The 24,593-nt window shown below is 40.6% G+C and overlaps 1 protein-coding gene across 1 annotated transcript in view; it reads right to left on the bottom strand.

The window, feature by feature from the left end:
- Nucleotides 1–24,593, bottom strand: part of MDGA2 (MAM domain containing glycosylphosphatidylinositol anchor 2) — a 547,529-nt gene that overhangs the window by 17,773 nt on the left and 505,163 nt on the right. The window contains exons 11-15 of the mRNA XM_075282612.1: nt 20,881–21,058; nt 20,437–20,457; nt 15,008–15,163; nt 14,661–14,819; nt 6,551–6,681 (exon numbers count right to left, since the gene is read on the bottom strand). Of these exons, the coding sequence (XP_075138713.1) occupies nt 6,551–6,681; nt 14,661–14,819; nt 15,008–15,163; nt 20,437–20,457; nt 20,881–21,058 (645 nt within the window). The remainder of the gene's footprint in view (nt 1–6,550; nt 6,682–14,660; nt 14,820–15,007; nt 15,164–20,436; nt 20,458–20,880; nt 21,059–24,593) is intronic.

Genomic DNA, 24,593 nt, shown 5'->3' with positions numbered 1-24,593 from the left:
CTCATCCTCCCCTGTTCCTGTCTTATCTCCTTCTCCTGCACCATCAAAGGCACCATCAGGCGCTTCTTTACAACAACCCACCATCTCTCAGACATTGGAGCGGCGGCAGAAATACACTGCTAACCACCCACACGCGCAAACCTTGAACGCCAACATCGCTAAACTGCTGGCCCAGGAGATGTTGGCGTTCCGGCTTGTTGAAACTCCCGCCTTCCTGGACCTGATGGCAACTGCGGCACCTCGCTATGCCGTCCCTAGCCGTCACTACTTCTCCCGGTGTGCCGTCCCCGCCTTGCACCAGCACGTGTCACTCAACATCAGGCGGGCCCTTAGTTCCGCGCTTTGCACAAAGGTCCACTTGACCACCGACGCGTGGACAAGTGCATGCGGACAGGGACGCTACATTTCACTGACGGCACACTGGGTGAATGTAGTTGAGGCTGGGACTGCTTCCCAAACTGGCCCGGTGTACCTCGTCTCCCCGCCTAACATTCCTGGCAGGGACACGAGAAGAACACCCCCCTCCTCCTCCTCCTCTACCGCCTCCTCCTCCGCCACCGCCTCCTCCTCCGCTGTTAGATTGACCCCAGCTACGAGTTGGAAACGTTGCAGCACTGGCGTTGGTAGACGTCAGCAGGCTGTGCTGAAGCTGATCAGCTTGGGGGACAGACAGCACACTGCCTCCGAGGTGAGGGATGCCCTCCTCGATGAGACGGCAATATGGTTTGAGCCGCTGCACCTGGGCCCAGGCATGGTCGTTTGTGATAACGGCCGGAACCTGGTAGCAGCTCTGGAGCTTGCCGGACTCCAACATGTTCCATGCCTGGCCCACGTCTTCAACCTAGTGGTGCAACGTTTCCTAAAGAGCTACCCCAATGTTCCAGAGCTACTGGTGAAAGTGCGGCGCATGTGCGCCCACTTTCGCAAGTCGACAGTAGCCGCTGCTAGCTTAAAATCTCTCCAGCAACGCCTGCATGTGCCACAACACCGGCTTTTGTGCGACGTCCCCACACGCTGGAACTCAACGTTTCAGATGTTGAATAGAGTGGTTGAGCAGCAGAGACCTTTGATGGAATACCAGCTACAAAACCCTAGGGTGCCACAAAGTCAGCTGCCTCAGTTTCTCATCCATGAGTGGCCATGGATGAGAGACCTTTGTGACATCCTACGGGTGTTTGAGGAGTCCACAAGGAGGGTGAGCTCTGAGGATGCGATGGTGAGCCTTACAATCCCGCTCTTGTGTGTTCTGAGAGAATCCCTGATTGACATCAGGGATAACTCAGATCACACAGAGGAGTCAGGGATAGCATCCGATCCGTCACAGCTGGAGAGTAGGTCCACACATCTGTCCGCTTCATCGCGTTTAATGGAGGAGGAGGAGGAGGAGGAGGAGGAAGAAGAGTTGTCCGATGATGTGATGGTGATACAGGAGGCTTCCGGGCAACTTCGAATCGTCCCATTGTTGCAGCGCGGATGGGTAGACATGGAGGATGAGGAGGAAATGGAGATTGAACTTTCCGGTGGGGCCAGAGGAGTCATGCCAACTAACACTGTGGCAGACATGGCTGAGTTCATGTTGGGGTGCTTTACAACCGACAAGCGTATTGTCAAAATCATGGAGGACAACCAGTACTGGATCTTTGCTATCCTTGACCCCCGGTATAAAAACAACATCTCGTCTTTTATTCCGGTAGAGGGGAGGGCCAATCGCATCAATGCTTGCCACAGGCAATTGGTGCAGAATATGATGGAGATGTTTCCAGCATGTGACGTTGGCGGCAGGGAGGACAGTTCCTCCAGTAGGCGACCAAGTTCTCACCGGTCCACACAAACGAGGGGCACACTGTCTAAGGTCTGGGACACCTTGATGGCACCCCCTCGCCAAAGTGCCGCCACAGAGGGTCCTAGTGTCACCAGGCGTGAGAAGTATAGGCGCATGTTGCGGGAATACCTTTCCGACCACAGCCCTGTCCTCTCTGACCCCTCTGCGCCCTACACGTATTGGGTGTCGAAGTTGGACCTGTGGCTTGAACTTGCCCTATATGCCTTGGAGGTGCTGTCCTGTCCTGCCGCCAGCGTCCTATCTGAGAGGGTGTTCAGTGCAGCCGGTGGCATCATCACTGACAAGCGCACCCGTCTGTCAGCTGAGAGTGCCGACCGGCTCACTTTGATAAAAATGAACCACCACTGGATAGAGCCTTCATTTTTGTGCCCACCTGTGTAAAGCACCCCAACATGAAACTCCATGTCTGTACTCAACCTCTCCAATTCCTCCGCATCCTCATACTCATCCACCATAAGCGTTGCACAATTCTGCTAATACTAGGCTCCCTCCAACATGATTTCCCCCAACTCTGCTGGTTAGAGGCTCCCTCCACCCTGATTTCCACCAACTCTGCTGGTTAGAGGCTCCCTCCACCCTGCTTTCCCACAACTCTGCTGGTTAGAGGCTCCCTCCACCATGAATTGGTCCAAACTGGGGTTTTTAGAGGCTCCCTCCACCATGAATTGGTCCAAACTGGGGTTTTTAGAGGCTCCCTCCACCATGAATTTGCCCAAACTGGGCTGTTTAGAGGCTCCCTCCACCATGAATTGGTCCAAATTGGGGTTTTTAGAGGCTCCCTCCACCATGAATTTGCCCAAACTGGGCTGGTTAGAGGCTCCCTCCACCATGAATTGGTCCAAACTGGGCTGGTTAGAGGCTCCCTCCACCATGAATTGGTCCAAATAGGGGTTTTTAGAGGCTCCCTCCACCATGAATTGGTCCAAACTGGGCTGTTTAGAGGCTCCCTCCACCATGAATTGGTCCAAACTGGGGTTTTTAGAGGCTCCCTCCACCATGAATTGGTCCAAACTGGGCTGGTTAGAGGCTCCCTCCACCATGAATTGGTCCAAACTGGGGTTTTTAGAGGCTCCCTCCACCTTGAATTGGTCCAAACTGGGGTTTTTAGAGGCTCCCTCCACCATGAATTGGTCCAAACTGGGGTTTTTAGAGGCTCCCTCCACCATGAATTGGTCCAAACTGGGGTTTTTAGAGGCTCCCTCCACCATGAATTTGCCCAAACTGGGCTGTTTAGAGGCTCCCTCCACCATGAATTGGTCCAAACGGGGGTTTTTAGAGGCTCCCTCCACCATGAATTTGCCCAAACTGGGCTGGTTAGAGGCTCCCTCCACCATGAATTTGCCCAAACTGGGCTGTTTAGAGGCTCCCTCCACCATGAATTGGTCCAAACTGGGCTGTTTAGAGGCTCCCTCCACCATGAATTGGTCCAAACTGGGTTTTTTAGAGGCTCCCTCCACCATGAATTGGTCCAAACTGGGGTTTTTCGAGGCTCCCTCCACCATGAATTGGTCCAAACTGGGGTTTTTAGAGGCTCCCTCCACCATGAATTTGCCCAAACTCTGCTGGTTAGAGGCTCAATCCACCCTGATTTTCAAAACAAATGTTGGTGCCAACCTCAACTTACTACAAGGGCCAAATTCACTGCTGGTGACAAGCTCTCCTCACTGCAAGTGCCAAATACACATGTTTCAAGGTGTTTTCCTACTGTCAGAGAGGTGGTATTGAGTGTGTAAAGTGTGTAGTTGTTAGGCAGTGATGTTGGGGTAATAGAGGGTCTTTGGTGTGTTAGATGCCCCCAGACATGCTTCCCCTGCTGTCCCAGTGTCATTCCAGAGGTGTTGGCATCATTTCCTGGGGTGTCATAGTGGACTTGGTAACCCTCCAGACACGGATTTGGGTTTCCCCCTTAACGAGTATATGTTCCCCATAGACTATAATGGGGTTCGAAACCCGTTCGAACACACGAACAGTGAGCGGCTGTTCGATTCGAATTTCGAACCTCGAACATTTTAGTGTTCGCTCATCTCTAAAGGGATCCCATCATTCAAACTCATGTTTTTGTCCCTAACACGTCTGAATAGCCTTAAGAAAGGCTATTCTTTTCCTACCTTTCGATGTCTTCTCCACGCCGCTGTTTGCTTGAAATCCCGTTTTTTGTCGGTATGCAAATGAGTTCTCTCGCAGCACTGGGGGCGGGTGTATGTTAATGATACACCTTTCAGGTGTATGTTAATGATGTTCAGTATCAGGAGTAACAGTAACATGTTTTATGATGTTCTGTAGTAGCTGAGGTGTGTTATATGATTTTCGGTAACTGTAGAGGTTTGTATTATGATGTTGCATATCCAGAGAGGTGTATTATGATATTCTGTAGTTGGAGAGATGTGCATTATGATGTTCTGTAGCAGCTGAGGTGAATATTAAGATGTACTGTAGCAGATGAGGTGTGTATCATAATGTTCCTTAGCTGTTGAGGCGTGTATCATAGTGTTTCTTAGCTGTAGAGATGTGTATTATAATGTGTTATAATGTTCCTTAGCTGTTGAGGCGTGTATCATGGTGTTCCTTAGTTGTAGAGGCGTGTATTATAATGTATTATAATGTTCTCTAGCACCTGAGGTACAGTATATGTTGTGATGTTCTGTAGTTGGAGAGATGTGCATTATGATGTTCTTTAGCTGAGGTGTATATTATAATGTTCCTTATCTGTAGAGGTATGTATTATAATGTTCTGTAGCAGCTGAGGTTTATATTAAGATGTACTGTAGTAGTTGAGGTTTGTGTCATAATTTTGCTTAGCTGTAGAAATTTGTATTATAATGTATTATAATGTTCCTTAGCTGTTGAGGCGTGTATCATAGCGTTTCTTAGCTGTAGAGATGTGTATTATAATGTATTATAATGTTCCTTAGTAGAGATGAGCGAACAGTAAAATGTTCGAGGTTCATTATTCGTTTTGAGTAGCCCCTCAATATTCGACTACTCGAATCAAATATCGAACCCTATTATAGTCTATGGGGGGGAAAATGCTCGTTTCAGGGGTAGGCAACGTTCAATCAAATTATACTTACCAAGTCCACGAGTGAGGGTCGAGCTGGATCCTCCAAGAAGTCTTCTCCTTGCAGCGACTGTATAGCATTCAGCCAATCAATGCTGGTTCTGCATCAAACTTTTACATTCGAACAGCGAGTGGTACTCGATCGAGTACGAGTATTTCGAATACCGTAGTATTCGATCGAATACCTACTCGATCAAGTACTACTCGCTCATCTCTATTCCTTAGCTGTTGAGGCGTGTATCATGGTGTTCCTTAGCTGTAGAGGTGTGTATTATAATGTATTATAATGTTCTATAGCTGCTGAGGTACAGTATATGTTGTGATGTTCTGTAGCTGTAGAGATGTGTATTATGATGTTCAGTAGTACCTGAGGTGTGTATTATAATGCTTGATAGCTGTAGAGATGTTCATTATAATGTTCCGTAGCAGCCGAGCTGTGCATTATGATGTGTAATAATTGAGGTGTATGTTATGATGTTCAGTAGCTGATGAAGTATGTACTATGATATTATTCAGAACTTGACATGTATAATATGTTCCTTTATACTGTACCTATTGTCTCGCATAGAGGGATAATTTTGTGGTGCACATTTGGGGCAAGGCTCTTCGTTACATTAAACATGCACTACAAGCCCTATTGTGTATTATGATGAAGTGAAAGTGTGTGTTACATGGTGGTACAAAAGCTGAGGTACGTATTATGAGGTTCTGTAACAGCTCCGGTTTTTCAGTAGAGTAGAAGGCCCCACTCTTAGAATTGGGAATCAATGTGTTGAAATGCAATGAGATGGATCCATTGTGTCCCTTCTAAAATTGTAACCTATGACTATATGTGTACAAGAGTATAGCAATAGTGTAGGCTATCTTGGGCAAAATGCTTCTGTGACCTACTATCTTCAGTATTGTAAGTAGATATGGAGGAGGAATTATTTTGTACCTTACGCACAGTTGGTGAATAGGCTGATGGTGCCTTCACTGGTATCATGAGATTGCCATTAAACTCCAAACCCTTCCTGAACAGCCTCACCGGCAAGTAAGTCAAGTGGGGAGTGGAGTACAAGAACTGCCTGGTGTCTGGGGGTATTCACACTTGCACCGCTGTCCGCTCGCTGTGATGCCACCAAAAAAGAAGGAAAAACTAGTTGGGGACAGTTTACTGGCGGTCAGTTTAAAAACCCATTCATTTCAATGGGTTTTTAAAACAAACCACTGGTGTCCATATGCAGCTTCTCTGCTGTCCGACTTTGTGTCCGTGCCAAAAAAAAACCAAAACGTTTCACAATAGAGAGGCTGCATATGGACACCGGTGGTTTGCTTTAAAAACCCATTGAAGCCATCCCCAAGCAATTTTTCCTCTGATTTAGGCGGAATCACGGCGGACAGGTACAAGGCACAAGTGTGAACGCCACATTACAAACACCAAAGTGTATAGTGATGGTGAATTATCTGGATAAGATGTAACAATGTGTTATAAATATGTGATATTGGAGAGGAGGAAGAAGATGATGAGTTGAGAGAATAAACACTTTATTTTTATACATTTTTCACTTTTTGTGTTTTTTACAGGACATGTTCTGTGCTTTCTGTGAACAATAAAAAACATGTAAAAAAAACCCACTTTGGACCAAACTATTGTCTATGACACCTACCTGAAAAGAAGCTGTTGGGTGTATATTAATGCGAGCTTGATGCCATTGTTCTCCTTTATTTCCGTTGGCTGTCCAGATTTGGATTTCTGTGCTGGTTTGCCCTTTAAGTCGCAGGAATATGTTCAAGCTCCCTAACAAATTCAGAAACAAACGGCTTAGCTTAGACGCACATTGGTGGTAATGTAGTTGGTGTCAAAATTTTACTTATAGCAAAAATCCATTACACTAAAATGAGAGGTCCAATGGTTTGGGCATCCAACGAACAAATAAAAAACATGACTACCAGAAAGCTTTTCCCTTGAATTCACCATATATATATGCTGCGTGTATATATATATATATATATATATATATATATATATATATATATATATATATATATATACATTTGTCTAACAGTGGGGTATATTTGGATAATTATGCCAACCTGATGCCCCAACATGTGATAACCAGGGGTGACCCCTGCAAGAGCCGTGATGTGCCCATATTGACAATCACCAAACCTACTCTAAGAACACATTCAGTTAATTATTGGATAATGAGAATTGTTAACAAATGACAAGAACTGAAATTGATTTTTGTTTAATGTACTAGATTAATTTAATTTAAATTTAACTTTAATTTGTTATAACACAAATATTTAACTATACTCACAACTGCTCATCCTCCAACCTTTAAAAAATGATAAAAGTACATAATATTTTTGTATACTTATACATTTTTTATATTTATAGTTATGAATAAGCTAAACTCAATATATTGAATTATAGCAAAAACATTAAAAAGGAAATTTGACCCTTTATAAAGAATATAAATGATCATGCCTTTGAAAGCGCAGCCCCATACAAGGCTCTGTATCCAGATCCCCTGTCAATCCCTGGCTTTCAAGGAAGGACATTAATCTTCCGCTTCCAGTAGTCTACGGATACTTTTCTGACCATTAACTCCCATTTATAGCAAATACCACAAAGCGTATACCCCTTCCTGAACTGTCTAGACATATAATACAGGAAGTTTTTAATATAAAAATGATTTGCCATTCCAGATTTTTTTCTATTATATACTTAAATTAAATTTGTGATAAAATCCCTTCAACCAGCTTAAAGTGCAGGAGCCATATTAACATCGGTGAGACTGACAGTAGAATCCTCCGAACCTTATACTGTCTAGTGACCTTTTGTAAGAATACGCAGACGGCGAAGTATCTCTCTCTAATGAACCCAATGTACTTGCTGGATACTGTATGCAAGGTTGAAGTCATTTAGTAATGGAGACTGCTAAAAAATCAGGGTGTTTAGAAATCAATGTCGCTGTGAATAAGACTGGTTCAAAAGAACAAGACTCTTACAGAAGTGCGACAAGGATCTGTAGGCTTGCCTTCCTCATTAAAACTTCTATTGAAAAGAGAAAAGGCTGGTCAAGCACGCCAAAGAACATGATAACAATATCATGAGGGGAATGACATTGTTACTTTCATTGTAGCTCTACCTCACTAGAAAAAGACGTGTTTGTTCAAGTAGAGCTAAGAAAAAGATGGAGAAAAAGCAAGTCATAGTAACTTAACAGGGCTTAGAGGATTGGAAAAATGGCAGCTTTATTTCGGAAACAGCATCACATCTGTTTTTGGGTCATTGCGGGTACTGCAGCCCGGCTCTAAACAAGTAAATGGGCCTGACCCTGTGGACAGACATGTTGTGGTCTTTGGGAGAAAATGACCATGCTTTTCCAATCTTGTAAAGGGTATTCTGGCTGAAGTATATGAAGATTGCATGTTGTACAATGAAAAGTTATGTTTATGATAATTTTCATTGTTATCCGAGAGTAGAGATTTTTACTATTCAACCACATCATTTGGGGTTTTATTGTACATGTGGTTTAGTGGGCTATAATATTTTCCACTTTAATTATTGAAATAATTTTTATAATAATCTTTTTTTTGGTGACACACAGTGTTGGACTGGGATGTCTAGTGCCCAGCATCGGAAATGTTTCTAGGGTTCCGACGCTCAGTACCCCTGCAGATCAGCTGTACCAAGACAAGTAATAACAATGCCATACTGCACACCCACTGATGTGCACCTCTGCAATACCTAAACCCACCACTATACCCTGCAAGGCAAGCAAGCAGTGTGGCTCCTGGAATTGTTAACATTACCTGTAGCCCCACTGTCCTGGAAAAGTTGATCTTCTGGGATCCTGGATGTCAGACCCCTGCTGATGTAATATTGATGGCCTATCATAAGGACAGGTCATCAGTATTAGAAAGACCTTTTTACCCCTTCCTGGCAGAGCCATTTTTTTTGTTTGTCTTTTACTCCCCACCTTCCAAACCTCATAACTTTTTGATTTCTCCATTATCAGGGTTTAGTGTTTGCGAGACAAATTCTTCTTCATATAGATACCATTTATTAATCTGTACAATGTACTAAGAAGCTGGAAAAAATTCAGAATTGGGTTGAATTGGAGAAAATCTGCATTTGTGTGACTTTCTTACTGGCTTTGTTTTATGTTGTCCACTCTGCAGCCAAAATGACATGTCCCCTGTATTCTATGTTTTGGTACGATTCCAGGGATACCAAATTTATATGGTTTTATTTACATTTTAACACCTCAACAAAAATACAAAACTTTACAAAAATGTTTTTTCTTAAAGTCTCCAAATTCTAAAACCTGTAGCTTTTTTAATATTTCTGTATACAGGGATGCATAAGGCATCTTTTTTTTTTTTGCGGGGCTAGATGTACTTTTTAGTTATATCATTACGGGGAATGTCTATTGCTTTGATAATTTTTTTTATTAACATTTTTCTAAGCAAATGCAGCAAATGCCAGTTCGGCAATTTAATTTTTTTTCTGCTACGGCATTCACCATACGAGAAAATATTTTTATAAGTTTGTAGACCACGTGTTTTTGGACAGAGGGATCTCAATTTTTGTGTGTACTGAAGAGAAAATTAGGATTGAGGAGGGTTATTTTAAACAGTTATATCACTAGATTATAAAAAGTATTATTTTCAGGGATATCACTATCATTGTATGAATACACAGTTGGGATTGGGATATTTATATGTAGCTGCTTCCGCTCTTGATTGTATTTTTAACTGATGATATCTCTGGATATAATAGAGACAGAACTACAAACCTAGTGTCATGTGAAAGAGGAGAATCTCCTCTTTCATATACCACCAGAAGAAAGTTTCTATGTTTTAGAATGTTTAAACCTTTTGAAGCAAGCCTCCCTCACCCTCGTGTTTTCTTCATTACACACAAGCATGTACAACATACGCAGAAGTAAGAGACAGAATAAAGAAATGCCGGATTTCACCACAATCAGCCAAATCTTGTTAATAAAGTATATTATAAAATTTATTAATAACACAAATGCTGCCCAAAAATCAAAAGTTGTTTGGAAGCTAATTTGCACTTTAAATAAATGGTTAACCCTCTTGTAAACTATATTTTACAGACCTTTTCATGAGTTTATACCACAATATAAGTGGACCTAAGAATTCATATAGTTAATCCATCGAAGAGCGCTAGCGTTTTTTCTCTATATACTAAAAGAAATTGTATTGAAAGCTGTGTGGACCAACAAAAAGAAAAGAATCTGAGACCATTGATCATCAATGGAGGATCAGGGACAAACATATTGACAAGATGCAGGTTGAGAATTTCACTGAATCTAAATCTTCGTTTCACTGATTCAGGTGTGAAGAGATCGATCAAGGAGAGAGATGGATGAGAATTGATCAGGAGCTCTAGCAGCAACAAGAGACTGATTACGTATATACACAGACAGTAAACAGGATTAATGGCCGCTCTCTGGGTGTTTTATTATGACTAAAATCTCTTCCGTTCCACATGCTGGGTTTTAAAGAAGCTCAGTAACTTTCTTTCCTTTCCTTTTTATGCCAAGTTTTTTCATCTAAGCCCATTTTGTATTTGCAGGGCCTTTAGGGATGCTTAACCTATGCTGTCGTAAAACGTGAAATGGTAAACCTTATAGATGGCATGGCACATGAGGTTTGTGACCACCACAAGTAATGGAGGAATACCAGAATTATTTAGACATGGTACAGCACTCTTATAAAATAACTCTATATATGGAGCTTTGTATTTTGGTATTATTCGAGCACTGTATGGCAGTAATTTTTAGGGCATTGTGTGGTACTGCTGCTCATACAATATATAGTATATTACTTTTGCAGTGTATAGTGGTGGCATCAAGGAGCATTCCTTAGGACAGCTGACTGGGCATGTCCCTAGAGTGCTGGGTGCCAGTAGTGGGCAACAAAAAGTAATTGTGCCTTGAGCAGGGTCTTTATATGCAGGTTTAAGGCATCAACATGAATCTTTTGTACCATATACCATATAGAGTGTGCAACAGATTATACCTTACTTCGCTGTTGTCCAGAGTTCCAGAGTATCTAGCAGCCGTAGTCTTCTTTCTATCCTCCCACCCTCCCGCTTTCTCAAACTCAACATGGAGAAAAGAGTTCATCATCTTTGCCCCACCTCACACGACCCCTCTACCTGACCCAACTATCAAAGTTAATGGAACCACACTTACCCCAGTCCCATGGGTCCATTGCCTTTGGATAACCTTGTACTCTGACCTGGTTGCACATCCAAAACCTGAACACCTCCTGCCGCATTCAACTCAAGAACATCCACTAAATCCACTCCTTCCTCACCCCTGAAACTACAAAGATACTCGTCCATGCCGTCATAATCTCCCACTTAGACTACTGTAACACCCTTCTTGATGGCCTCCCTGCAAATACTTTTGCCCTTTCCAGTCCACCTTAACCTGTGCTGCTTGCTTAATACACCTCTAGCCCCGTTCTTCATTAGCCACTCTCCTCTGCCAATCCCTTCACTGGCTATCTGTTGCCCAGCGAAGAGAGTTTAAAATACTAATGCTAATATAGATACAAGGCCATCCATAACCTGTTCCCCCATATATCTCAGACCTAATCTCCTGCTATGTGCCCGCACATAACCTCCAATCATCCAAAGACCTCCTACTTCGCTCTGCTCTTATCCGCTCTTCACAAAACCATCTTCAAAATTTCTCCTGTGCATCCCCCATAGTCTGGAACTCATTACCAAGACACATTAGACTGTCCCCCACAATCACAGGTTTCAAGAAGGACCTGAAGACTCATCTATTCAGGAAGGCCTACAATCTCCAATAACACTATCTCCAAACCACTATCCGAGCAGTCTCTACCATCACCTACTGTGTCTATGCCTCTTTCCTCATAGATTGTAAGCCCTTGCATTCAAGGCTCTCTATGCCACTGTGCCAGTTGGTCACTGTTAGTATTGTATTTGTTTTGTAAGTTTTGTGTCCCGTATGTAAACCCTCAAATATACAGCAGCATAGAATTAATTGGTGCTATATAAATAATAATAATAATAACACCTTACATGGTATAATCCAACATAAGGCTGACTCTGACACTATAATTTGGACATTCTTTTCCCTATCTTCTGCATAGTCAATGACTTACATAATGAGAGGGAGCTTAAAAGCAGATTGTACAATGTATACAAATGGGGCTGAATAATAAAACAGTATACAGCATGCTCTTAACACCCCACTTGTGGCAGTTACAGGTCCTCCCTTCCACTTCATAAATCTAGCGGTGGTGGCTGCCCCATTCAGTCCTAAAATACTGCCGAGCACTATGTTCTACTTCTTTTCAGGAGTTTCATAGAGATGACTGGAGCTGATAGGGAGTGTATTAGGGTTAGTTTGTCAATATGCCTTTAACTATATTATATCCCCAGGGGATTTGTAGCTCTGTATCAGGAAAATTAAATTAATCAATGTTAAAGGGTAGAATCTGACTTTTAAGGTATGGATGTCTACTTTTTACCTTTCCTCTCTGCTCACAAAGTATGTGACATGAGCGACCAGCTTTTTGAAAAAAAAAAGTAAAAAGGTAAAAGTAATTGGTTAACCCTTTCCCTCTATGCATTGTATTTTTTAGGACATGCTAAGTATTAGGTTAACAGACAATCAAGTTCCCTTTTGGAACTGAAAATTTATGCCATAAGTTAAAAAATGTAAAAAAAAAAATATATAAATTAGGTAAATCTTTCCCTATTTGTCAATAAAAAATAAATTAAAAAAACCCCCATAAAATAATTGATATAACTACATCCAAAAAAAAAAAAAACAACCTTTCACTATTAATTAAACTAACTATATAATGTTATAACTCCAAAAAAGCAGGCGGCACACCAAAATTGTGAAAACAGTGAAGGAGGTTTATTGCCTCATACTGCGACGTTTCGGCTCCAAGAGCCTGTTTCAAGCTCTTGGAGCCGAAACATCGCAGTATGAGGCAATAAACCTGCTTTTTTGGAGTTATATTGAACGGGGCAAATCCTTTTCCTATTGGTGAGCACCCTATGCCTAAACTGGTGCAGTCATAAATGTGTTTTTTGTGTTATATAATGTTATAGTTATATCCCTATAGAAAAACAAAATTAAATGCCAAAACTGTTGCCTTTTTGCCATCCCAAAATAAATAAGAAGCGACCAAAAAGTTAGATACTGTATATCTTGCACAGCTCCATCAATCAAAAAAAAAAAAGGTGTGCTCTATCCAAACTTTTTTTTTTGAAACACAGAGATTGAGTCTTAAGGCCCAAACTAGTCCTATGGGTTTACGTAAAAAAAATGTAAGGTTTGCTTTAAAATCCATAATAAAAAATAAGAGCACGATGTGTGGAATCCACTCCTATATGGAGAGTGCTCAGAACAGAACAATATAAATGGAATAGATTGCTTACCGAGCCACAACAAAGCACCTGCTGTTATCAAGGAGCTATGTAATCATCACAAGTATGTATTGCCATTTGGAAAAGTGCTAATGAGTCTTCTAATTGATTGCACTAAATAGTTGTCTGGCACAACAATTCACACTGAATATGCCCAAACCATCTGAGAGCCTGGACATGGGTGATTGGCCATCATTAAGTTGTACACAGCTGACTAGCTGAAATAGTTGTTTTATTCTGATGTATTCATTTCCAGTAAGTATTCGTGCTAACATCTGGGAGGTTACCTTATTTTTTAACTTATTTTTTGCTTTATTGTATTGGACATGACTATCTTGATCAATGTGTAAGTATTCAATACCTCAGCACTAGAGATGAGCGAGTACTGTTCGGATCAGCTGATCTGAACAGCACGCTCGCATAGAAATGAATGGACGTAGCCGGCACACGGGGGGTTAAGTGGCCGGCCGGCGTCAAAGCGGAAGTACCAGGTGCATCCATTCATTTCTATGGAGCGTGCTGTTTGGATCGCTCATCTCTACTCAGCATTAAAAATGGGCTTCAAAGTTAAACTGCCGATTTACCAAAGTGCCAATAAAATACCTAAGAACTGGGCTCTATTTGGTAGCCTGTGAGTAGTGTTACAGTGACTTGTTCCCAATGGCAAATAATGAAGTCTTGAACAAATTATGGTAATTTGGCAATTTTATCCTGGACAGCTCTATATCTTCATAGATCTTTATTCTAAGTGAAATATCATGAACTAACAGAGGAGATTATTTTGGAAATTGATTTTCATGACCTTCTTGCCCATTATATAAGGATTTGAAATCTTGACAATTAGTTTGTACAATTACATTAGCATACACAGAAGTTACTTCATTTCACAAAAAAATGATATAATCAAATGGAATCTCATGTTTTCCTGGCAGGGAAGGTTTCCACTGCCTGCTGATCTATAGGATCCAAACATTTAACATATACAATAATATTAGAATATCACTTCTATTTGGCATAGTAGACTCTATTATACATTGATCTTTACGGCCTTTTGGCCAAACCCAGATACCAAATACCCATGAGCTTTTATTCATGACCTTCCAACCATCACAAACAAATCCAGCCTGGTCACACTTTTGCCATGATTGTAGGTCCACCAAGGAATATATTGCCCTTGCATTAAAATTATTTTACTCAAGTTTTGTTTTTTCAACTCCAAACCAAACAGCATCTAAACATATTATCATGTATATCTGTATTTCAATATATTTCTTTGAAAAGCATAGCCATGCCATAGCTTTTGAAGAGTAACTTACCTATATGTCTCCCATACATGTGGTAAAAAAAACTAAAACAATAAGCTGTATTGCTGGACCCATATGGATTCTTCTGTGCAATGTTGAAGACTGGACTAAGTAGTCGGGCTTTTTCTCCTTCCAAGCGAGGCCGGGATGTCTCAATGTACATGTAGAAGCCTACACGAGGAGAATGAATTTGAACACTGCTGAACATTTTGAAAAATGTTAGAAAATATATTTGTATATGGTAGATACTAAGAATAATGATGAAAAAAATTGTAGTACCTGGGCAATAGAAGAGGGGTGGCTATACAGAAATTCTAATAAATATCTACAATTTAGTACAGATATGAGGAGATAGATACCTTGCTTGGATCCACCTGCATCTGTGGTGGGCCCTGTGTTTGGGGTGTACCTAGTATCTCTTGTGCTGGCACTTTGCTTTGTCCAGTCAAAAATATCTGTGTCATCCTGGGTGAACAAGCAGATGTTACCATCTTCAAATCCACAGTGAAATTCCCCTATAAGAAATCCAAACATTTAAGATTTAGTGGACGAGTTTGAGTATATGACTTATTCATACTTCAGATATATTGAGAATAAACTTCAGTTGTTGGAGATAACTGAAATGGTTGTAGTTTACTAGTTCCCATTGCTACATACAGCCAGATAGCCACAAATCTAAGCATAATATTGTATTACATCAACACTAAATTGGCCTGTCTGAGTATCCTAAAAACATCTTTGATTATTTTTTTTTGTAAAATTGAGACAAGACCTCTTGGAAAGTTTAAGATATTATGGATGAAAGATCATAGGCTACAACAGGCATGTCAAACTCAGGGTACACCGAGGGCCACATGAGTAACAAGAGGTTGTTGCGAGGGCCGTACACAGCAGCTAATGGCTAGGGCCTAGGGGACTGATCACTAATACCATGCATCGCAAAAATCTGGCATTTCTATTGCAGGCTACATAGAGTAGCCTACAATAGAAAGTACAGAATGACAGGCTGAAGCCTCACAAGGCTCCCGGCTGCCATAAAAATGCACGCAGGCCCCGAATCTTGCTCCGGGTGTCTGCGATTGCCGGTAAAATGGCACCTCAGTTAAAGCTGGCAGACACCATTATTGTGTTGGAGTGCTGGGGAAGGGTTGGAGTGCTGGGGGAGGGGGGGCTGGGGGAGGGGGGCTTCTGGATGTCTGGCCCTTCCTTGGGCCTGAGGACTGTTTTTTCCCACCCACTTGCAATTCTTGCACTTGAGGGTTAATAGGAGCACTACAGACTGTAATGCTCCAATTAACCCCCAAATGAAAGAATTACAAGGTGGGTGGGAAAAAAACAGTCCTCAAGCCCAAGGAAGGGCCAGACAGACATCAAAGAGACCCCTCCCCCAGCGCCCCCCCCCCCCCCAGAATCCCAACCCTTCCCCAGCACTCCAACCCCCCATCATCATAAATCTAGTATTTACCCCCTATCCATAGGATAGGGGTTAAATACTTGAAAAATCACAATTTCTTCTGCAGAAGCTTACCTGCTTCTGCTCTTCAGCCTGTGCAGCGGTCTTGTGAGACCACGTAGGACGCAGGCACATGCCGGGTGTGGGCCTGATTACGTGGCCACGTCACCCGGCGTGTGGGGAGGAGGGGACAGGGAGGAGGGGACAGGGAGGAGGGGGCAGAGCGGAGCAGGGAGAGAGCAGGCAGGGAGACATGCTCTCTGCGAAGGGTGAGGGGCGGCCGCTGGAGCAGCGCTGCATCCAGCAGGGCCACCCCAATCCACCGCTCATTTTCCCTGTCAAAACGGCGACACTAAGCCAGTCCAGGACAGTTTGTCCTGGACTGGCTTAGGTAAAAAAATGTCGCCCCCCCCCCCCCCGGGGCCCCGGCATAGCGCCGCCTGAAGCGGTCGCTTCAGGTCGCCTCATGAGAGGTGCGGCGCTGCACATCCCTGCATATGACCTGCTTATGTGATCAGCAGCCGACCAAAGTACACACGTCATGGATTGACATGGAGCTAGTTGGTCAGCTGCTGATCACATAAGCAGGTCATATGCAGGGATATGGGCCAATGAATGAAGAGCCGGAAGTGCTGATCGTGAGTTTTGTACATCTGCGGCCCGCACAAAAGTCCCAAACTTTGTCTCTAAAGTTTAGAGACAAAGTTTGAGACTTTTGTGCGGGCCGCAGATATGCCTGTAAAGGGCCGCATGTTTGACATGCCTGGGCTACAGCATGATTGTCCAGTTTGACAACGGCCATGTTGGCTGAGGTTTGTGATTTTGTGCAGTGTTGGAGAGGTCCATTAGAGAACCCACCAATGGGTCATGGCTTTCATTCAATGATGGACCTCTACTAGAAATGGGTTGCAATTGTCCATCCCATCTAGAGCTTGCTGTAGCTAGTCACTAGCCCCTAGAATGTGTTAAATCACTAAAGAGTGCTTAGATCTTATTGAAGATATATAATGGCTGTGCACATATTCCAGAGGTAGACCTTTACCATAAATTCCTCTTGTGGACCCCCAGCTTGACGCTATTTATGTGTCTATTTTATAACTAAACAAATACTATCCACAATGTAAAATATTTTTATATGGAAAATTGTTCATATTGTAGAAAATACTATACTGTATCTTTGCCCTATCTCACATATTTCAAAGAGTAAAATCTACAGTGAAATCCACAAGGGTTTACAACATACCATTACAGGACTGATTGAATTTTTACAACACCCCACAAACTTGCATTATTGAATTTTCTAATAAGAATCTATGTGCAAAATCTGCCACAAATGATTATAGATGTAACACCTCTGCCTGTTCTGGTCTCTGCTCTGCCCTCTACTCGCATGCTGCGGCGCAGAAGGCATGCACAGTTTGATAACTTGCTTAGAGTTTTTGGTTGCATTGTCTGAACACTGTCCTATTCCTTCACCTTGTTAATTGATTTTCCACCACGCCTGTCTCCTTCACCTTCATTTCTCTCTGTTCCTCTAAGAGTTAAGTTTTGTTTTGCCCTTTGATTGACAGCCTGCCTTCCTATCAGGTTCAGGGTAGGTTCTTCCTCCCTATTTATTCTTGGCTCTCATTCGCACCAGTGCTTGCTATTGCCTTGTGCATACTTGCTTTTTGCTATCACTATTCTTGCTTGCATTCTAATCCTTGACCTCTGGCTTTCCCTACTGACTATTCTTTGGACTCCGATTTGGCACTGCATCGCTCAACTGTTTACTGACCCTTGGCTAGCTGACCTCCCTTTGTTGTTGTTTGTCTTGTCTGCGTTTTGTGTATCACATATCCAGGAAGGGATCGTCTTTGTGGTTGCTGCCTATTACGTAGGATAGGGCCTGGCAATAGGAAGGGAGAGTTGGGGGCTTCAGCTTAGGGCTCACTGTCTCTTGTGTCCCGCTCCAGGGTTTTCAACAGCTACTGGGGAATTGCTGTCCTAGCAATTCCCTAACAATAGCACAAAATAAAGACTGCTTTCTACATGGTAGGAGCCATATGGTCTTATACCAAAATCTAAATGGGATCCCATCTCAGTTCTGGTACTAGGTCTTATCTATTTGTCACTTCCAAAAGCTCCAGCCACATAAGTGCATGGGGAAGGGGCCAATAGGCAAACCCAACCATTCCATGACTGGAAATTCAGTTCTTCCAAAAAAAGTGGCTTTCCTAATGGCCAATTTCCCCATGTGCTGATTTCAATTTTACCAATGGTAGTAATGGGGAAGACTTTGGCATTGCTTGACCTGTCTCTATGGAAGATACACAAACTATCTCTGTAAATAAGAAGAGATAATGGAATGCACACATTGTAGCAGTAAATGGTAACGCTTCATTTTCTATCCACACAAATCCGCTCAGATAATTATTGGATTCCTATAGGGGTTCTACAAAGAGACTAAAACATTTTTACCTATCCTACGTGATATAGACTCTTCAACTTTGGAACACAGAATAATTTTAATCACATACAAGCAATTATCAATTTATTTTTGGCTCTCACACTGATGGAAATAGAAGTCGCCTGGTAGGTGGTAATCTTCCTCTATACATATTTATATAATGTGTGTGATACAAACAGTGGCCTCCAGCAGGTGACTTCAGAGGGGGCTTTAATGAAGGAGTCTGAGCGGCCGTTCTGCATCTCACATATTTTATTGACATGATAGATGAATCATATCATTTTCTTTACATCTGGATAACAAAAGGTCAGACTCTCAGCTTGACTATGACCCTATAAACTGCAAATAATCCCTAGCTCAGCACGAACTGTGGAAAGATTAATAACAGGTTTACATGGTTAAGGACGTTTGTAGCTGATACATCTGGGTACACAATTAAGCTATAGCTTCTATACCAGGAAATTGTATTCTACAGAAATGATCTAAGAACATTGTTTGAAAAAAAATATTCTGGATGTAGTAATGGTCTGTTTTTGTAGAGGAATTCTGATGATCCACCTTTGAAACCCACAAGAACAGCAGAGTAATGGAGCCTCTTTATTATGTACGAAGGTATAGCGCCATACACACTAGTGTGGCTGTGCCTGGAACTGCAGCTCATTCAAATAAATAAATGACTCCGAGCTCTGTGTATGGTGCTGTCCAGATTTACAAAGTTTCTAGTTCACTAGTTCTATTAAAGTCACTGATACTGGATATCTTAAGACTACCTGGTCTACATTTATACCACCTTTTAATTGGCTTATATTGAGACAACAATTTTCACAACAATTTTGACACATTTTTGGCACATCATGCCACACAATTTTTCAGAGAATCTACGTGCAAATGTCTACCACATCAAAACATTTTAGTCCAACTTGACAACATTTTAACCCAAATGTGCCGCACTGAACCAAACATGCGTCACAATCACATTAGTCCCCAGTAGTATATTATACAGGCACATGTTAGGTACAATTAGAAAGTGGTTGATAGGACTAGGCTATCGATGGCCTTTGCCATCTTAAATTATACCATAAGAACACAAGTATAGGGTAGACTATAGAACAGGGTAACTATAAAACTATGATAAATTTGTACAGTATGTTGCTGTTGTAGTATTTATACTAAAAAAAAAATTGACTTCTGAGGTCATTATATAAAATAAATCCTCTATGATCCTGGCGCTGTAGTACAGAAAAAAAAAAGCCTTGAAGCATTAATGAAAAAAATAAATTCCAAAATTCTACAAGACCTATCGGCTAAGATAAGTTCACAAAATAGCACAAAAGTAATGAAAGAAAGGTGAATTTAATATGGAAGGAGGCATAGTGATCATTTTTCCTTAAAGTGAGGATATTCATAAAGTAGCGACAAAGGTCAACCTGTGAACTTTTGTTCTCGCACTAAAAGCTCTGGACAATAAATGTAGACATATCCTTTGTATCCTGACATCCACAAATGCTCAGATATAACTTCAAACCTTAAGAACTGCTTCAATATAACGTTGAATGTTTATATCATTCACATTTCTATAACTTTAATACATGTTCCCGCTATAGGGAGCCATTTTTTGGACAATATATTTTTTTAAATATTTCAAAAATTGGGAAATTTCCTTCATACAACTTTCCTACCAGTCACTTTTCCTCTCAAAGTGTCAAATTATGGTCTCTTTGTAAAGGACTTTGCTGCGTGCTTGAGGTCTGAGATCATGAAATGACAATTGGTACAATAGAAAACTCCATCCAAGATATAGGGCTCTCCTGAGGCATACTAGGAATGATGATCAAAACTATGTACGGTAACAATGTTTTGAATTTTTTTTTGATCTAGATACTTACGTAAATGAGGATTAATCGGAGCTGAAAAAGAATGGAAAAATAAATTAAAATAAGACCAAAATTGATGTAGGTAATACTATACATTGTCATGCAATTTCATATGTTAAAAGGAGTAATATATTTACAATTATTTTTCATCTGTACCCTCTCTTTTGTTCGCCTACTAAAAATAGGTTGGGGGTAAATTAAGGTATGACATTAAGATCGAAATACACAAAGGATTTGTTCATAGTCTGTAACTGAGGAAATACATAGACTTTATTTAAAAAAAAAAATCTGTTTTATCGGTGCAACTTCCATTAAAACCTATTTATAAAATTGGATCATTCTGTACTTTAGAACTTCGAAAGCAATAATACAATTGGTTGTAGAAGTGCACATAGTCTCTAAGATGTCTGAAGTACACCAACAAAGCGAATGTCATTACTATCGAAGATGACTTACCACTGTACTTAATAATACGAATGGCTGAGTCTCCCTCTCCAAATCTGTTGATAGGAGTAAGTCGGATTTCATAGGGTTCTGGCTTCACAAGTTTAGTCAAATTATTAGTAATTAATTCGCCTTTTTTAATGGTTCCATCAACTGAAATTTCTGTTTCCCACCAGCGTTGTTGACCTGCCTGTCAACAAGAAAGAGAGGTCATCTAGTAAGAGGTCATGCACTTTATAAGATAAGATAATTGTTTAATAGTCCTACAGTGGGGAAATTTCAGCATGTTACAGCAGCATAGTAATATAGATACAGGAAAATACGCAGTAATATATTATGGAAGTAGATACACATATGCTGAGAAGATATACTAGGAATCCGTAGCAGCTAAGCAACAGAAGAAGAAAGAAGGAAGACTGCAGAATCATTTAGTTTTCTGTGCGGGGTGATCTTCGCTTGGTCTGATGTAGATTATACAGCTTGATTGCAGTTGGAAGGAAGGACCTGCGATAGCGCTCCTTCTCACAATTGGGGTGAAGAAGACGGTCACTGATAAGGCACAAATGGTCTGGCAAAAACCATCATACTATAAAGAGTTCAAAAATATGTATTCTTTTATCCAAAACAGCACCACAATTGTCTACAGATTACACAGGGTACTGCAACTAAAATAGAGTGAAAATGATGGAATATATTATAGAGGAATATACCTATGTAGTTCTAACAGTGAGACTTACAGAAAGATTAGTAGATAGATAGAATAATATATAATTAATAAGGACTTTAAATCATTTATAGAACATAACAAATAGCGCATTAAAAACTTCCACTAATAATTACATTATTTTAATTGTTAAACTTTAGAACAAATGTAATAAAAGGTGAGTTTGATAACAAAAAACAATGTAAGACTCCACCATAAAAAATCAGCTTGCCAGCAATATGATGAAAAAATTATAAAAGTTAACAAAAGAAGAAAAACATTGCAACAATAAATTATATAGGACAGACATTAAAAAAGGAAAAAAAAAACATACAATTTCAACCCACCACTAATATAGAGGTCTTCCTATTTACAACTATATTGTTATGCTTGACATGAACATAGTGACATATATATATCCCGTATATATCCCGTATGTATATATCCCGTATATATCCCGTATGTATTTTATTATTGTTGTTATTATTATGTGTTGTTATAGTGTATTAGTATTTTCTCTATTCTGCCTTGCTCCTCCAGCCTGCCCATCACTTATTCTGCCCAATCTTTATCTCAGCATTTTTATGTCTTGTTTCTTTTATATGTCATGTAGACACACGGTGGTGATTTTGCTATTTATACAAAGGGATTGAAAACAGAAAGCCATCTGTATTTTTAATTAATCCCATTAGGGCCCCAGCAGGTTTACAATGATAATAATGTATTCTCAGATATAAATAGCGTCCGTGTTACTGAAAACACAATCCCTGTTATCTAGACGTGACTCATATTCACACAGCAAGACTGACCAACAGGATTTTTATTTTATGATTTATTAGGGCTGCCAGGAAATAATCATGACTTTGTGTTTCACATGGGTATAATGGAGGATTCTGTACAATATGTGGCTCATGTTGTATTAATATATATAATTATGGGACTTTGTCTTTTCCCTTTATATGCCTTCACGTCTGTGAACACTCCAGACACAACTGATATACTGGGGAAATTTATTAAGACTGGCATTTTGTACGCCAGTCTTAATGAAGTCCCTGACATGCATCAGTTGTGCCTGAATTAATAACGGGCTCGGGTCTCATAATAATTGAGACAAACTCCCGTGCACCAGAATTGCAATCTATGGCAAAAAATTTTAGGCATAACACACGCTTTCTGCTGTTTAGCTGGCACACCCTTAGTTTCTGTCCCAGCTTTCCCCCTTTCATAAAAAGTGGTGAATTGGTTGTAGAAGGAACGTGGCACATCTTTGGCACAAGGAAGGATGATACACCAAAGATGCTTTACATTTGCACTGATTTATACCTGAAAACTGAGATAGATGAATTAGCAAATTTCCCCCCATTATGTTATAGATGAACAGGCAATAAAATCCAGTAATCGGTGGCTTGGAATAAGTAACTTTTATTTAAATAAACATCTCACAAAAAGTAAAAAACTCGCAGGAGGGGGAATAAAGAATAAAGAGTCCCATATGTACTGGACTAGCTGACGCGTTTCGAGGAGATGTATCCAATTATTCATAGCACCATTGGGGGATATATCTCCTCGAATATATATCATATATACCATGAGTGGGCTGTGTGTTTAATATTTTTTGCATATTGGACCCATTATGTTATGCCTGGTGCAGGATGTAAAGAGGCAGAGCATGGCATAGGGATTCTCCCTTCTATGTCCCCTGAATGCATACTCTCTCAGGCCCTCTTTTTATCTTAATACAGCAAATAATTTTTTAAATAATAATTAATAATGAATTAACTAATAACTTTCTTTATTAGAGGAGGATCTTGAAATGATGGTCAAAAATGCGACCTGGTGTTTCATTCAATATAGGTCTGAAGGAAACAACTGAGCTCTCTACTTGTCTGAGTCCATCAGTCCATTAGATTTGGATTAAAGTGTCACCCTACATGCTCCATTCAAACTGCCCCTAAAGGAAGTAATGAAGAAAAGTACACAAGCGCTTCAATGCTAATAATCGGCGGGGGCCCCATCAGTGTGGCCCTTAACTATCAAACATGCATCACCTATCCAATTTCTAAGAAGCAGTTGGCATTTCCCTAATATATTCCCTTGGTTTGTGCCATCAGTTTTTCATTTTGCGTTCCTAATATTTCCCATTAGCTTCTGGACTGTATAATTCTCTAATAACCAATGTACTAATAGTCATCCTTGAATGGATTGATTTGTTTTTAATTTTGCACTTATAAACTGATGCAAATTTCTCCATATTGCATGCAAAGCAACTAACTGGGGAAATGAAGGGCTATGGAGAAATTGATTTCATATATAATTTACAACCTAGAACCCTGTCACTTAATTCAAGTAAATGAAGTCTGTCTATAATTTATGTGTGCTGCTTGTATGTATTTCTTGCTTGACATTAATAAGTTTATATAAAAATAGAATTTGTGAAATATGAATTTAATATCATGTGAATATTCAGAGTTCAGGTAGAAATTGTCAACTGGAAATTGTTTTGTTATATTAAACTATTCCATTGAAACCCAATGCGATGTTTGTTTCTTCCACTGTCATTGGCCACTACCTCTTCAAAGATGGACACTGTCCTATTCTATTGCTGTTATCAAATCTGATTGTCATCTCACTCCACCAAATAAATCTCATACTCATACCCTCTTTTAGACATATTATATCAGCAGTCTTTGTGGTTACTATGGGGCTCTTGTAGACAGTAATCCAAAACCCTTTTTCCCATTTTCTTATGATTGGGTGGCAATATGACTGTGAAGAATATATTCTCCAGAGTAGCTACATTTTTAGTAAATAAGAAGTTTGGAAATTGTCATGAATGGAAAACCTGGACCATAATGATGGAACGAGTTTAGTTATTGGAATTGGGTCTACTGAATATGTCACCAGTAAGAGCTGAAATGCTGCTGGATCCAGTTAGGATATAGTAATGGATGTTGATTTAAAATCTACAATGTGCTTGTAATATTTCCCAACATTGAATGAAGAGGAATAATGGAATGACTGT

The sequence above is a fragment of the Leptodactylus fuscus genome, chromosome 7 (assembly GCF_031893055.1).
Source record: "Leptodactylus fuscus isolate aLepFus1 chromosome 7, aLepFus1.hap2, whole genome shotgun sequence".
Lineage (NCBI taxonomy): Eukaryota > Metazoa > Chordata > Amphibia > Anura > Leptodactylidae > Leptodactylus > Leptodactylus fuscus.
The sequence above is the reverse complement of the archived record's forward strand: the minus strand, read 5'-3'. Positions and strand labels throughout refer to the sequence as shown.